The sequence below is a fragment of the Geotrypetes seraphini genome, chromosome 14, assembly GCF_902459505.1.
Source record: "Geotrypetes seraphini chromosome 14, aGeoSer1.1, whole genome shotgun sequence".
In the NCBI taxonomy this organism is placed as follows: domain Eukaryota; kingdom Metazoa; phylum Chordata; class Amphibia; order Gymnophiona; family Dermophiidae; genus Geotrypetes; species Geotrypetes seraphini.
The window spans coordinates 51,144,676-51,160,890 of record NC_047097.1 but is presented as its reverse complement, the minus strand read 5'-3'; the positions used below and the strand labels follow the sequence as shown (position 1 = coordinate 51,160,890).

Genomic DNA, 16,215 nt, shown 5'->3' with positions numbered 1-16,215 from the left:
AGAATCAGAGACTACAAATATCACAGTACTTTGAGGATGTAAGCTGAAAATCAGGAGTGACCCGAGTGGAATTTGGTAAGTTGGAAGTTTTGGAGAAGAAAAGTTGAAAAGTAACTTGAGTGGGGCTTAGGCTTATGGAACAGAGCAGGACCTTGGCAAAAAAGTATGATAAACTGCATGTCAGGGCTGGGTACCATCCTCCACCTCTAAAATTCCTGCCTGAATATCCCTTATTTCCCCAATATGCCATTCCACCCAGGAAGAACAAGGGCACCTGGCATTCAGCATGAGCTGCTAAGCTCCAATATTTAATCAATTTTCCTATTACAACTTTCAGCAACTAAATCATCTCTCATGCTAGATTCTAAAGTGGCAAGAGAACATTTAGGATTTCCAATACATCTTATATTATTATTAGGATTTTATATACCGCCTATCAAGGTTATCTAAGCGGTTTTTACAATCAGGTACTCAAGCATTTTCCCTCTCTGTCCCGGTGGGCTCACAATCTATCTAACGTACCTGGGGCTTTGGAGGACTGAGTGACTTGCCCAGGGTCACAAGGAGCAGCGCGGGGTTTGAACCCACAACCCCAGGGTGCTGAGGCTGTAGATTCAACCACTGCGCCACACACTCCTCCCATCTTGGATAAGAGGCCAAATGTTAGCCCTAGAACCAATAAGCTGCCCCCAATCCATTATCTGAATGCTGTTGTTCTCCACTAACAAACAAGAACATACATTTTACATATATTTTTTTTCACATGATTGATCCCATCTGCAATCCAAAGGCTGTGTATCTGAATCAAATTTTCGCCGTGGCTTTATCGCAAAAGAGATGTGCTCCTTGGAAAGCTGAGATCCTGTATCACGAAAAGGGAAGACACCAATGTGCAGAAGTCTTTAGATCCTGGGGATTCCCATTTGGTTTTAGCAAATTAATCCCCCCCCACCCCCACCCTTTTTCTAAGCCACAATAAAGGTTTCTACCATGACTCGGAGCACTAAATGCTCCGACGCTCATAGGAATTCTAAGAGCGTCGAAGCATTTAGCGCTCTGGGATGGGATAGAAACCTCTACCGTGGCTTATTAAAAGTGGGGGTAAATGATTAGAAAACAGGGAAAGTGAAAATTTGTCTCTAGTGTTAACGAATTCAGGTTTGTTCTCAGTCCACTCTGGCAAAGACCATGGGCTGAGGATGGAGGTGGTGCGACAGCAGAGAGCTGACAAGAGGCGCTAAAGGGAATCGTACATGCGTAGGGTCTTCTCTAATTGCTGGCTCACTCGCTGATAGAAAATAATCTGTTGTTTCAGATAATCTTGCATCATGTGCTTGAAATCCTCAATGCGTTGCTCGTGGAAATGGTTCATCTCTGCCTGAAGAGCAAAACCCACCACACGGCAACGCTTCCGAATGTCATCCGCCTCACTCTGATCCATCTTCCCTTCATCGCTCATCCTCTGGCTCTCCTTCACCTTTGCAAATGCTCCTGACAAAGGGACACAAAACACCAAGTGTTAATTACCATAGAACCAAAATCTCTCACTATCTCTCCTTTACCCATATTTTCATAGTTTAATTGTTTATAGATGTTTGCGCATTATAATATTATTGAAGCTATTTGTGGTTACTGTGCTTGTTATTAATATTTTGAAAAATTTACAAATAAAGACCCCCTTTTATTAAACTGTGCTAGCAGTTTTTAGCGCACGGACCCGCACTGAATGCCCCGCGCTGCTCCCGACACTCATAGAGAAGCTCATCATGCTTCTCTAGCAGTATTTAAACCCAAGCCACAAGCCAAGTTTTCAAGGCCGCTTTCAACTCCTAACTCCCACTCACCTTATGATACCCATTATTCTCTCTGCAAGAAACTCTCCAACCCTTATCTGTATGATTGGTTCTGTCTGTCTGTCCTAATTTAGATCGTAAGCTCTACTGAGAAGGGACTATCTATTACATGTTGAATATACAGCACTGAATATGCCTTTCTGCACTATAGAAATGATAAACAGTAGAGGCCACAAGGGTGTCTGGCTCTCTTTTCTCAGGCTAAGTGCGATATCTAGCACTTAAGTGCGATATCCAGCACTTAAGTGCTTCAGTGAAACCAGATAAAGATAGGACTCTATTTAATCTAGTCCAACTTATCCAATTAACTTAGGTGGGTAAGTGATGGATATTGACACATAACCTAAGTGCCGACTCTGCCCCTAGACTGCCAACAAAATAGATGGTTTTTCAGTTTAGTGGTTAGTGCCACTAAATATCAATTGATAACCCTTCCCAAGCATCTTAAGTAGCCAGGAACCTCTCCTGGCTAGTTAAATCACTCTGAATATCGACCTCTCGATTATTACAATAGTCTTTACTGCTCATAGACTTGAAAATCACTGACAAATCACTTATTTATTCAATTTTTAGCTCGTCCTCCCAAAAGAGCCTAGAACGGGTTACAGGAGTACATACACACAGTAAAGGTCAGAGACAATATAAGAACCTAATCTGGCAACAATACAAGCACAGTGAAGGTATATTAAATGCATAGTATTAATTCAGGGGTAAGACAAAATAAGCATGTAATTAGGCAGCAAAATAATACAGACGCAGCTTGTGTGTTAATGAAATATGTTCTTGGTCCGGATTTACCCAGACATGTCCGGGCTTCTGGACAGCTTTTCAAAACCCGGCACTTTGTCCAGGTTTTGAAAAGCTTCCAGCTAGGGACCGCGTCGGAAGTGCATCTGCAGATGCAACACGGTGACATCAGGCGCCTGCATGCGACATCATCACGTCACACCTGAAGAGGTGTGGGATGTCCTCCCGACACGGCTGCGAGCACGAGAACACGTTGGGGGGGAGGCGAGGCTTGGGCGGAACGGTTGCGACTCGGGTGAATGGAATGGGCCTGGTGGCAGGCCATGGGTCTTGATTTTACAGTAGTAAAATCCAGGAACCCTATTCTTAGCGATTAGCATAATGGAGGAATCATACTTTATAGCAGAAAATCGCCAGCTTGTCCAATAGATCTTTAGAAGGTCTCAACAGTACCCAGGGCTCAGCCATATTGACCACTAACCCCGCCAACAAATAAAATTGGTTCTGGCTACACTACTGGGTTACAGCTGATCTTTCTAAAGTACAGGATATGAGATCAGTTTCTCATGCAGACTGGACGTGCTGAGGAAAACTCAGGCAGTCAGGGCTGGAAAACTATTTCAAAACCTTAGGCACCAGGCCAACATTTTTAAGAGTCAGGGAAAAATTCTTTTAAGCTTGTTTACTTTTTTCTTTGCCAAGTTTATAAGATTTGTCTAATGTTTTTTTTTTAAATTTTTTTTACTGCTGTTCTCATTATTGCGGGATAGGTTTCAAAAAGTCAAGCTTTTCTTGAATCTTTCCTTCCTGCAGTCTCTCATCCCTTTCTCGTCCATGCTATTTCCTTGCCTGCTTCTTCGCCTAGATACTGCTCAGTGGCAGAGAAATGCCCTGAGCCAACTGAGGGTCCTGGCTTCTTAACTGGCAGCCAGACAATCAAAAGATGGCTCTTCCATGTGGTCCCAACGGCAGTCTTTTTCCCAAACTAGTACCAATAGCTTCTGGTTTGCTCTGGGAAGACGTAGCAGGTTTTGGAAATAAGCCCTTCAAATTACTGCCCACATATATAGAAATAGTGCTACAGTATTGTATGCCATTGTTCAAAGAAAACCAGTATGGCTGCAGGCTCACAGTCATTCCTCTCCTCAGGTCCCTTTATCTGTCTGGTTACTAGATACTAGTGACAGAAGGGAGACGGACAGATGACAAGCAAATAAGTGTTCTGAGCTATGGGAAGCGGGTAAAAGAATGCCGATTAGCTCTCCTGTACTAGAAGGGACACCCCCCTCTTTTCCATTACTCATAGATGAGGTTACCATATTTTGGGATGCCAAACCCCGGACACATGGCCCCGCCCAGTTTTGCCTCCAGTCCTACCCCTGCTCCATTCCGCCCAGCCCCACAAAGCCTCCTCATCTTCCCTGACGAGCTCAGCTGCTTCTGGAGGGTCTGGAGCAAGCAAGGATGTGTGCGACATCATCCGCTCATGCTCAGAGGCCCTCCAAATGCAGCCAGAGCTCGTTGGGGTTTTCCAAAACCCGGATAAACTGCCGAGTTTTGGAAAATCCATCCAGGCACCTGGACGGTCCTCTAAAAAAAGAGGACATGTCCACGTTTTCCTGGACGTCTGGTAACCGTACTCATAGGTGACCATTTTTTCCCCCTCATTCATGCTAAATATTAACATTAACTCCATCCAATACAATGATTTTCAATGGTGACCAAATATCTCTGCCTATATCTCAAAGTATCCTTCAAATTAGCATGTAAATAATAATTTCTTATTGCAAATTGCTGTGAAATTATGATATATCACTTTGATGTGTTTGATATTTACAGGTTGTTTTCAATTTTAGCTCCAAGCAGTTTACACCATTTATCAAGTATGAGAATACCTGAGGTACTAAGAGAAAAAGGACTTGCTCAGTCAGAAGACTGTCAATGAAAGCACAGGAGTCAGCCTTGTGGGTTCTAATTAGAGAATGACACGGTGACAAAATTCATCACCGTCCCCGTCCCCATGGATAACCGCGGGAAATAATCCCATGTAATTTTGTAGTGTCTATTTCAACCTCAGTCCTTCTACCCCAGCATTCTTCAACGCAAAGATTGAGGGTCAGTGGTTGTGGCCATTCATACTCTGATTCTTATGTCAGCCAAGGATAATGAAGCCATTGTGACATCACTGATGTGATTGGCTCTTAGGCACTGGTGGAATGAGGCATTATGACATCACAATATCTGCTCTGGATACCAGAGACTGTCATTCTGTAGTGTCTATTTCAACCTCAGTCCTTCTACACCAGCATTCTTCAAAGCAAAGCTTGCGGGTCAGTGGTTGTGGCCATTCATACTCTGATTCTTCCCTCTCTCCTTAAAGAATGACATGAAGATGGTTTCCCGCGCGAACGGAAACGGTGATGAATTTTGTCACCGTGTCATTCTCTAGTTCTAATATCCCCAATATTGGGCAATCTTCTTCATGGTGTCTACTAGGGGTAATACATTAGCAAACCCAATCATTTATAAAGCATGTGTGAACGGAACAAGTGGGATTTGAACCCCTTTATCATAGGTAATCTATAAGGGTCCCTCCTCATCTCCTTCCCGCTTACAAATGTGACTGGAAAGGCTCAAATAATCCTAGGACCTGACAGTCAGCCAACAGTGATCAGTATTTTGTGGGCCACTGCTGGCATTATCCCCAGAAATTCCATGCTGGGTCAAGTCTGGGCTCCAGCACTGAATTTCCAGGCATAAAGAGCTGACAAAAACATATGTGGATTACCACATAAAGGCAGGACTTACTTTTAAGTGGTCCTATTTACAAGGTTACCTTGGCTGGTCAAGTGCTGAATTTCAGGACTTAACCGGCCAAGTGCTGACTCCATTCTCGGAATGCCCCCCAAAATAACCAGCTTCATATTGGGCGCTAATCAGAAATTTTCAGCAGCGTTATCGCCCTAATTCTATATATGGTGCTCAAAATTTCACACAGAAATTTGGGCGAGCTATTTAAATGATAAACAAATCAATAATTGTGTGCTAAAAAAATGATTGATGCTAATTAGCATTGCTTCAAATTTGTGTGTACATCTTTAGGTGCTGGGATCTGCGTGTAAACTTTACACACAGATCCAAAAAGAGGGTATAACCATGGAATGGGCGTGGGCGGAGAATGTAGTCAAGGATGGACAGAAGTGAACACGTGACAGGCTCCAGAGAATGCAATGCACACCCGGAAGAAAATTGTGTTCACTTGAAGCGATAACAGCACTGAAAGGAAGGTTTCCTAGATGCTTATAAGACAGCAGATACTGCAGCCAAGAAGCAGAAAGCATTTATTTGTCTAGGGAAAGAAACCATGCTGTTTATGCTAACGAGTGGGGGGTTGGGATGAAGTAGGGATCTTTTGTTCTGAGTTAGCAATGCTGGAAACAGTTGCAATTTTCATCAAAAATTGGATGGAATGGAAACCAAACCAGGAGTGGCCAAAGGGGTGCTATGAGAATCATGGTGCCCGATCTTAGAAAAAGTTTGTATAGGGTTTTCCCTATGAGAGGGATTGGAGGAAATACATAGAGGAACTTGTCCCCCAAGTGAAGTAGAAAGGTGTCCCACGCAATGTGATTGAGGTCAAAGACCGGAACAGAATTGTGGAAGCAAAAAGGTCTATGTCTGGTATTCCCATCGAGAAAAATGAAATGCAAGACTGTCGTGATGAGATCATTCATGAAGCTGAAGAAGTCTGCTCATTTTGTCTGCCAATACATTCTGCTTCCTCGCTAAATAGACCACTGAGAAGTATTCCATGAGCAGTTGCCCAAGTCCAAATCTCAATTGCCTCCAAAGGGGATAAGATCCCATGCCTTCTCATTTGTTCAAATAGAACACGCCAACGTAGCTGTCCTTATGAACAAGTATGACTTGTTGAAAGAGGCAGTCCTGAAATGTTCTGAGAAAATTCCCTATCGTTTGTAGTTCTAGAACACTGATATGGAAGGTCTGTTCATGGTGAGACCACACTCCTTGAGTATGGAGAACATCTAGACGAGCTCCCCAGCCCAGCGGTGAAGCATCTGTGGTTAGATGTTCTGGTGGGGAGGAGCTGGAAATGGAGACCCCCATATAAGATTGTGTGCTACCATCCATCACTAGAAAGAGTGAAATAGATTTGGAGGCACTTGTACTGGAGCAGATAGGGATCCCAAGGCTTGGGACCAATGAGTTGATAAGGTCCATTGTGGGATCCTGAAATGAAGACATGCAAATGGAGTCACTTGAACCATCAATGGCATATGATCGAGAAGGCGTAACATCTGGCATGAAGAACTGCACTTGAGGATGGAGATTGTTTGACAAAGGTGAATGAGGTTGTGGGTTCTCTGCTTGTGTAGAAAAGCCCAACCCTGAATGGTATTCAAGAGTGCTCCTATGAACTCCAAGCTTTGGGACGGCTGTAGGTGCGACTTCTGATAGCTGACAGCAAACTCTAGAAGCTCAAGGACATGAAATGTTGAGTTAATGACATGCTGAGCTGCTTGCGATAATGAAGTATTGATCAACCAGTCATCTACATAGGGAGAGACGTGAACATGTCATGAGTCCCAACTACCACTAGGCATTTTGCAAAGACTTTGAGGAACAGGGGCTAGTTTGATAGGCAAGACCTTGCATTGGAAGTGTCGGGAACCTTTGCAGAAGCGGAGATACTTCCTGGGAGCAGGTAGGTTGGAAATGTGAGTGTATGCTTCTTTGAGATCTGGAGAGCAAAGTCAATCTCCTTTTTCCAGTAGAGGTATAAGGGCTCCCAGAGAGAGCAAAAATGTGTTTAGGCCTTGGAGGTCTAGAATAGGTCAAAGGCCTCCAGTCTTTTTTGGTATCAGGAAATACTTTGAGTAGAACCCCCGGCTCCTCTCCTGCAGAGGGACAGATTCTATTGTGTTTAGCTGGAGAAAGGGGAAGAGCTTTTGGTGAAGGAGGGTCTTCTGTAGGGAGATGAAAACAAAACAAAACCCTGACTCTTAGTAGGTGGCTTGGAGGTTTTCTGATCAATCAAATGGCATAGCCCTGAGTGATGACTCGAAGAAGCCACTGACAAAAGTCCAACATTGGTGAAAATATTAGTAGATCAATTTGTCTCCGATTGAGAGGAAGGGAGGCAGAGTCTGGGGAATATTGGCAATGGTCTCTAGAAAAGAGTCAAAAGGACCACTTCTTCTTGGCCTATGTGCTGTCCCAGCTGTTTGGGGTCCCCAAGATACTCAAATACAGGATGAAGCCATAGTAGAGAAAGAACACCAAGCCTCAGATTTACAGAGAAAATAGCATTTTTGTTAAAGGGTTAATCTGAGCATGCTATGTACCACATCTGTGGGAGTGTTCAAACACAACCAAAATAAAATTGACTGCAGTTGACTGGGTAGATCTTATCAATCACAGTTCAATCCAGCACTATCTGAAAAATACCATTTCTGCAAGACAAAGCTTAATTCCTTACGTGTCTCGCAAGTGCTTTCGTGCTGTTTGTTTTCATTATCTCCGAGTCCTGTTTGTTCACTGCCTACAATCAACTGATATGGACAGTGCTGTAACAACAAAGTACAGAAAATTCTAAAAAGATGCACCCTTCAGTGATTTCACCAAACTATACTGGGCAAAAATTTACAAAAGGGACAAGTCAGTGTGCCAAAGTGGAATAAAAGAAAAACCCAAAAAAGGAATATCATATTTCACTCAGAGAACAGGATCTAAGTACTGCAAGCCGAAGCAAAAGGTGCATAGCCAGTATCAAATGTCTCCTATTACAGAGGGATTCTAGGATCAGAAAATTCTGTTAGCAAAACCATTAAAAATGTACACCAAGGCATCAATATACACTGGTGCCTAAACTAAGATACCAACTGTGCAACCAAGTTACAAAATAAGAGCATTTATGTGTGTGACTGGCACCCCTAATTGGCAATTACACACGTGGCAATTACACACGTGGAAAGCCATTTTTGATAGGACATCTAAGTCCTACTTTGGAAGTCTTGCGGAAAATATCCAAAGTCGGAGGTGGAAAAACAGCCATTTTCGAAACCAGCAACACCACATGACATCAATATTATTATTTTTTTTTTTTAAATCGCCTACTTAGACATTTTGGCCACCAGGACGTCCAACTTTATTCACCATTTTCAGTCACAAAACCGTTCGCGTTCAAAACATCCATATCTAGACCATTTAGATGTGGGAGGGGCCGGCAGTGACATACCAACAGAGCAGTGGGGCACCTTAGAGGGCACTGCTGTGAACTTCACATAAAGAGTGCCAGAAGTAAATCTCACCATAACTCCCTTCTAGTGGGAGCCCTCCAAAACTCCCCTAAACCTACTACACCCACCTGTCTACCACCCCAATAGCCCTAATGGCTGCAGGCTCCCTTCCATTCATCCATCTCCTTTCTCTTTGAGTACCTCCCATCTTCATTATTGCCGTCACTATTCCCCTTTGATTCGACGCACTCTTCTACTCCTTCTTCTGCTCACCTCAGGGGACGTCAATCCTAGCCCTGGCCCTCTACGCCATATGCTTCACTACATGTGCAACCGTCCCAAACTTATTCCTATAGAATGTTCACTCTGCCTCCAACAAATTAACTTACATTCACGACCTCGTCATCTCCCAGTCCCTTCACCTGCTTGCTCTGAGATGTGGATTCATCCTGAAGACTCCATTGCAGCTGCTGCCTTCTCCTACATACCACGCCCTACTGGTCGAGGCAGAGGTGTTGGGCTTCTTCTCTCTCCTTCTTCCAGATTTCAACCTCTTCTCCCACCCAATCATACCACCCTTCCTCATTTGAAGTAAACTCTATCTCTCCAAATAGCGGACAAGTCTCCTTCCTCCTTTCTCGCCATGTTTGACTCCTGGTTTTCCCATCTTCCTTGATTCATTTTCTCCCTCCCTCCTTCTTGGGGATTTTAACATCCAGGCCGATGATCCCTCTGACACTTATGCCTCTAAGTTTCTTGCCTTAATCTCCTCATTTGACCTCCATCTATGCTCCACTACCCCTACTCGCTGGCATGGTCACTGCCTTAGTATTGTCTTCTTTTCCAACAGCTCCCTCTCTAACTTCTCCACCTCACTGCTCCCCATCTCTGATCATCATCTGTTAACAATCACAATTACTCCCCCTCAGCCACACCCAGTCATCACTAACAGGTTTCAAAAAAATTAATGCCCTCGATCTTTCAACGCTCTCTACCACTGTTTCACCTCTCTTCGACTTTTTTATATTATCCAAGTCTATCAACGAGGCTGACTCACTGTACAACTCTAGTCTCTCCTCTGCACTAGTGCAGCCCAATTCACCAATTCAGTGAGAGTGTGGCGCAGTGGTTAAAGTTACAGCCTCAGCACTCTGAGGTTGTGGGTTCAAACCCACGCTGCTCCTTGTGACCCTGGGCAAGTCACTTAATCCCCCCATTGCCCCAGGTACATTAGATAGATTGTGAGCCCATCGGGACAGACAGGGAAAATGCTTGCGTACCTGAATAAATTCATGTAAACTGTTCTGAGCTCCCTTGGGAGAACTTTATAGAAAACTGAATGAATAAATAAGTCAGTCCCAAGTCTCCTCCGGATCTCCTAAAGCAGCAGCAATGGTGAAGAGGCTGCTCCTGGCCTGCATGCCGGGGGCCTTCCCTCTGTCGCGTCACTGATGACATCATTGATGATGCGGCAGAAGGAAGCCCTGGTGGGTAGGCCACAAGCAGCCTTTTCACTGCTGCTTTAGGAGGCCAAAAAGTTGAAGTCTCACGGAATGGTGGGGGGGGTGTCGATTGGAAAGTGCTTCACAGGGGGATGGGAGGGAGGAATGGAATTCCGTTTTCCCATGCAGAATCTCACTGTCTCAGCATCGAATCTCGCCATGTCACGGTATCGGCAGCAATTCTCATATGCTGCCTGCTGCTGACCCGGAAGTCTCTCCACGGCAGCAGGCAGCATGAGAGTTACTGCTGATACCGCAACCTGAAGAAGCAAACCTTGACATACAGGGGAGGAGAAGAAGAAAAGATGGTGGCACAGGCGGAAGGAAGTTGGTGGCGCAGGGGGAGGGAAGGAGTGAAAGAACTTTAGGAAGGAAAGCTGGTGGCACAGGGGGAGGAGAGGGTCTAGCCCCAAATTTTCAAATTGTATCCTGGACATTTTGTAAAATGTTTATTGCTGTAAAATGTCCAAGTGCTAAGCCCACCCTAGTCCCCCTCAAAACACACCTCTAACATGCCCCATTAAGATTCAGTCACACTGGAGACAAGATGGCCAGAAAGACATCTAAAAAGCCAATTTCAAAAATTCCCACTTAGACGCTTTGACTAGTAAGACCAAGTGTCAGTTTATGCCGTCTTTTGGACATCTATGTTTTCTTTGAAAATGAGCCCCAAAGGGTGACTGACTTTACACTCATTCTGCACCTGGGCTAACTTAGATCAGCTCCTGTACAAACAACTTGCCTTGAGTTTTAGCCACCCATCTTTTTATCCCAACTGACTCTGTACCACCCCCCGGGGGGGGTGTTGAATTGGATCCACCTCAAGGACCTCCCTTGCCCCCTTTCTGTGCACCTGTAAGTTGGGAGGCATGAGCAACGCCCACTTCATCCTGCCTCCACACCGCCATCTTGAGAAACGTCAGCACCTTGACCCTGCACTTAATACGCATGTATTTGGCATGCCCACTATGCATCCCATTTTACAATGTTTTTCCTGCACTAAATCTTTCTGTGCACCCACTGCAATAACGGACAGCACAGCTTACTGAATTTGCACCCCAGTGTGCTCAACCCTATAACCTGTGATCCTCCCCAACACCAAAGGTTTGCACAAAATGGGAAAAAGCAGCCCTATCCTTTCACTCACAAGCTCTGTCAACTGCCTAGCTCAAGTCAACCACAGTTATGCAAACTACACAGTGCACAAACTCCCACATGGGAGGGTGAAATTGCCACTTCTCTTTACCAGGCTGAGGCTTTTGAAATTGCTCTGTTTATGTGAAGTCCTGCCTGGGGATAGATGACAGATGACCCTGGGGGAAAGCAGATGTTTCACTTTAATGGTTTATCTGTGTAGTAGTCCAGTGAAATCTTTCACACATGCACGCTCATCATAATATTGACAAAAAAAAGTTGAGGAAACTTCTAAGAACAGTAAGCAGAAGATACATTAAGTTTCATGCTTCAAGGTCAAAACATCAAAATGGTTCACAATAAAAATAATTACAACAGACATAGTAAAAATGAAGAAATATCAGTGAACTAGAGAGAGAGAGAACAAGAGAGAGAACAGAGAGAGAGAGAACAAAGAGAGAATGAGAGAGAGAAGAGAGAGAGAACAAGAGAGAAAAAAAGAAAGGAGGAGAAAGAGAACGAGAGAGAAAGCGAAAAAGAGAGAACAAGAGAGAGAGTGAACAGAGAGAACAAGAGAGAGAGCGAAGAGAGAGAGAGAGCGAGAGAGAAAAGAGAGAGAACAAAAAGATGCCCCCACCCGCTCCTTTCTTGCCACGCTCGCGTGCCCTTTCCCTTCCCCCATACCTCTTTAATGTTCACGGTGCAAACAGCAACCCCAAACTGCTGCTCGCACCAGCGGCGGCTCTTCCTCTGACGTCAGAGAAAGAGCCGACGCTGAAGCGAGCAGCAGGTTGGGGTTGCTGCTGCTTGCGCCCTGAACGTTAAGAGGCACAAGGGAAGGGAAGAGGTGCATGTGGTATTGGGGGGAGGCAGAGAGGAGGACGCGTACTGGCGCCCGGGATGGACCGCCACCCCACCCCCCTTACTATGCCACCGATTGCCACAAACAAACAAACAAACATTCCAGCAAGAGGGGGAAGCGGTTTATGGGCCAAATGCTTTCTGAAGAACATAGGAGAGATTTAAAATCTCTGATCTAGGTTTCCAGATGCAGGGACATTGGAAGTTCATTGCAAAGCATAGGCCCAATGATATTAAACACTGACCCACCAATATTCAGCACTATTTAACTGGTCAGCAATGGCCCAGGATTTTGTATCTGCAATATCAATGCATTCTAAGGCAGTGGTCTCAAACTTGCGGCCTGCCAGGGAATATTTTGAGGCCCTCGGTATGTTTATCATAATCACAAAAGTAAAATATAACCGTTTCTTGATCATATGCCTCTTTAGCTATAAATGACAATATTATTATAAAGACTTAGCCAAAAGGAAAGATTTATAAACTATAAATAGTTTTTTTACCTCATGCAAAATTGTCATTTCTTTAATAAGCCGTTTAACTATTTTTTTTTCTGAGGCCCTCCAAGAACCTACAAATCCATAATGTGATCCGGCAAAGGGTTTGAGTTGGAGATCACTGTTCTAAGGTCTTCTCTACTTCCTCAAAAATAATAATGCCCTTGTTTTACCTAGATTGAGCTGCTTCCTATTAGATTTTAACCAATGAGAGATGGCTATTAATTTAGAACCGAGTATAGCAAAGTTCTCTCACTGATCTAGGCCTGCAAGAACAGGGGTGGGCAACCACAGTCCTCAACAACCACAATCCAGTCGGGTTTTCAAGATTTCCACAATGATTGCGCTTGAGGTCTATTTGCATACAACAGAAGCAGTGCATGCAAATCAATCTCATGCATATTCATTACGGAAATCCTGAAAACCCAACTGAGTTGTAGCCTTCGAGAACCATAGCTGCTCACCCCGGGCACAAAAATATTGGGTGGAAGCCATAAATATATTGGACAGTGGCCAAAAGTGAATCCTGAGGTAATCCACATGTAAGGGTAAAGAGTTTGAAATCGTATCTTTCCAAAAACTTGATAGGTCCTACCAGAAAGGTAGGAGTAGACCCACTGCCGTGTCTTATCAGTTATACCTATCTAGTAAAAGCTGGTGGTTGACCAAATCTAAAATGGCTGAAAGATCAAGGGACAGAAGTACAGTCTTGTCTCGGTCTTATACTGCCTGTATAGTTGTTAGCATACCAATAAGAGCTCTTTCTTTATTGTTGTTTCTACAGAAACCATTTGTTTAAGGGCCACATTAACTTCTGGGAGAGAAACCTCTTTAGCACTCCCCCGTGAAAGAGCCGGTCGTTATCTCTGTCAGCAGAACCTCAATACAGCAGTACAGGCCAAGCAAACACCCAATACATTGTTCTATACCTTAGGCGCAGAGTCATTGCTATGAACCAGCTTTCAAAGAGGAGTGTTCCAAGGAGGCAAGATAAATGGGACTGATTCATCAAAGGTAAGCAAAAACTTTGTCCCTATCCTTATAAGTACTTCCTTAAACTGCTCATGTGACATGCCGGAATCCAGCCTGCCAAGATGAGAATTTGTAAAACAAGACAAATCTCTCTTTAAAGAACCAGAACAGCAAACAAGAAAGAAGAAATGTGAATACTGTGGAAAACACAACAGTGTTCCTTCAGGAACCTTTCATTGAGCAAACAATGTACAAAGGAAGGGTTAAGAATCAATAATTACAATAATCAAGAGATTATACAGCAAACATGGAAAAAGACTGGTAAGAAAGACAAATGCAGATTCTGCAAGAAAGGGCTGGAAACGGTTACTCATCTTATTGCTATCTGCAAATTTCTGATGGGAGAAAACTGTATACAGAAAACACAATGAAGTGGTATGTGTCATCCACAAGAAACTGTGTAAACATGACATTTGCTAGACCAGAAATGCACCGAGATCGTGACCCAGGAGAACCGAAGGAGTTGTGACCACCTTGATTCCAACAGATAGAAAGTTGGATATAAGAAAAGTGGACATAATGGTTAAGGGGGAGAAAAACACAAGAATGACTGATAATAGAAGTGTCAGTGCTAAATGTACATCACAGGAAAACACACACGATCATCAGAGACCAAGAAAATGTGACATAAATATTTCCCGTCGTGCTGGGTGCCATAGACTTGTCTGAAAGTAATTTTCAAATGCATTTTGATAAGTTGCCACACATTATATCTTATGAAACACCAGCAAGCAGCTCTCTTTGCACGATACAAGCATAAGACGAGCACTAACAGTAAATCTGAGACATATCCAACACTGGCTTAGGAGAGAGGTTCATTATTGTTCTGGTATGTGTAGAATTAACCCAATATAAAAGGTAACAAAAGCCAACAGTGCACGGATTTGAAGGACTTCCCCTGACGCAGCCTGGTGATCTGGCGAAACAAGGATCCTCATCGGGATTATGAGTCCTTCTGCTGGAGCAGTGAAGCTTCCGGAACTACTGGAGTGTTGGATGACTTAAAGCTGTGTCTCGCAAACATTTTGAAACCGCGGCACACTAAACTCGGGGCCCGCGTCTGGAGGGCGCGGACGTTGATGTGATGACATTGCGTGAATGTGCGATGTCATCATGTCAACGTCCGCGCACGCGCGGAGGCCCTTCAGCAGATGTGGCCCAGAGCTTGCTATTACTATGCCAGTGGGGGGGGGGGAGGGGTGCGAGATGCATGAGGAGAAGAGGCGCAGAGAAAAGAGGTGCCGTCACAGGCCGACTGCCTATAGGACGTGCCTTTCACTGCGAGAAGCATGTCCTGTAGGCAGCCAGCTAGCGCCTCTCCTCTTCGCCGGCGTCTCGCAGCACACCTGGAATCTCGCCGCAGCACACAGTTTGCGATACACCAATTTAAAGAACTGAAGATTTTGTGAACAACTGGGGAGTATGAACTGAGTGTTTGATTTTCCAGCTAAAGATAAGTACACTGGTACCTTGGATTATGAGCATAATCCGTTCCAGGAGCATGCTCGTAATCCAAATTGCTGTTTTATCAAAGTGAGTTTCCCCATAGGAAATAATGGATTCTCGGCGAGAGGGAGAATTAGAAGGGCTTGAGCATGCGCAGATGCATGCTCAAAGCCGGCAGAGACTGGGAAGAAGATCTTCAAGCGGCACCGGCTCTTGTGGGCTGCGTGCCGGTGCCAAAGGGGGGATGGGGGGGGGGGAGAGTTAAAGTTGGTCGGGCGGGGGGTTCCTGTTCTCGCGGGGGGGGGGGGGCGATTTGAGCGGGAGGGGGCCCTTTGCGAGCAGGGAAGCGATGCCGGTTATCGGGGGGTGCTCGCAAATCGAGCGAGACACATTTTGCGAGAATGTTTTGCTCGTCTTGCAAAACACTCGCAAACCGAGGTTTGACTGTATTTCTCTAACATTCCTGTGCACAGACAGTGGTTCGGACCTCTATAAGATATGGAGCGAGTTTATTTTTATAATTTATATTCTACCTATCCTACAATTCTATGCGGATTACAAATTATTCAGGTACTCAAGCATTTTTCCCTAACTGTCCCGGCGGGCTCCCACTCTATCTAACATAGCTGGGGCAATGGGGATTAAGTGACTTGCCCAAGGTCCTAAGGAGCAGTGCGGGATTCGAACCCACAACCTCGGGGTACCAAGGCTGTAGCTCTCACCACTGCACCACACAGTCCCAGTGATAAGATTGAAAGCAGCTAGAAGTTTCTCTAGTTATGCTGCTACTTAAGTTTGAGGCTTCTTTTCTCCACATGTTTGTGACTGCCTCTGTAGGTTCCTTCCACTGCCTGGCAGGTAACAAATATGTGTAAAATTTGGC

The 16,215-nt window shown here is 44.6% G+C and overlaps 1 protein-coding gene across 2 annotated transcripts in view; it reads right to left on the bottom strand.

The window, feature by feature from the left end:
* Positions 1-287: 287 nt before the first annotated feature.
* SNX33 (sorting nexin 33) overlaps positions 288-16,215 on the bottom strand; it is a 52,982-nt gene continuing 37,054 nt past the window's right edge. For both annotated transcript variants that reach the window (XM_033920635.1, XM_033920634.1), the window contains exon 4: positions 288-1,491. In XM_033920635.1, the coding sequence (XP_033776526.1) occupies positions 1,238-1,491 (254 nt within the window). In that variant the 3' untranslated portion in view covers positions 288-1,237. The remainder of the gene's footprint in view (positions 1,492-16,215) is intronic.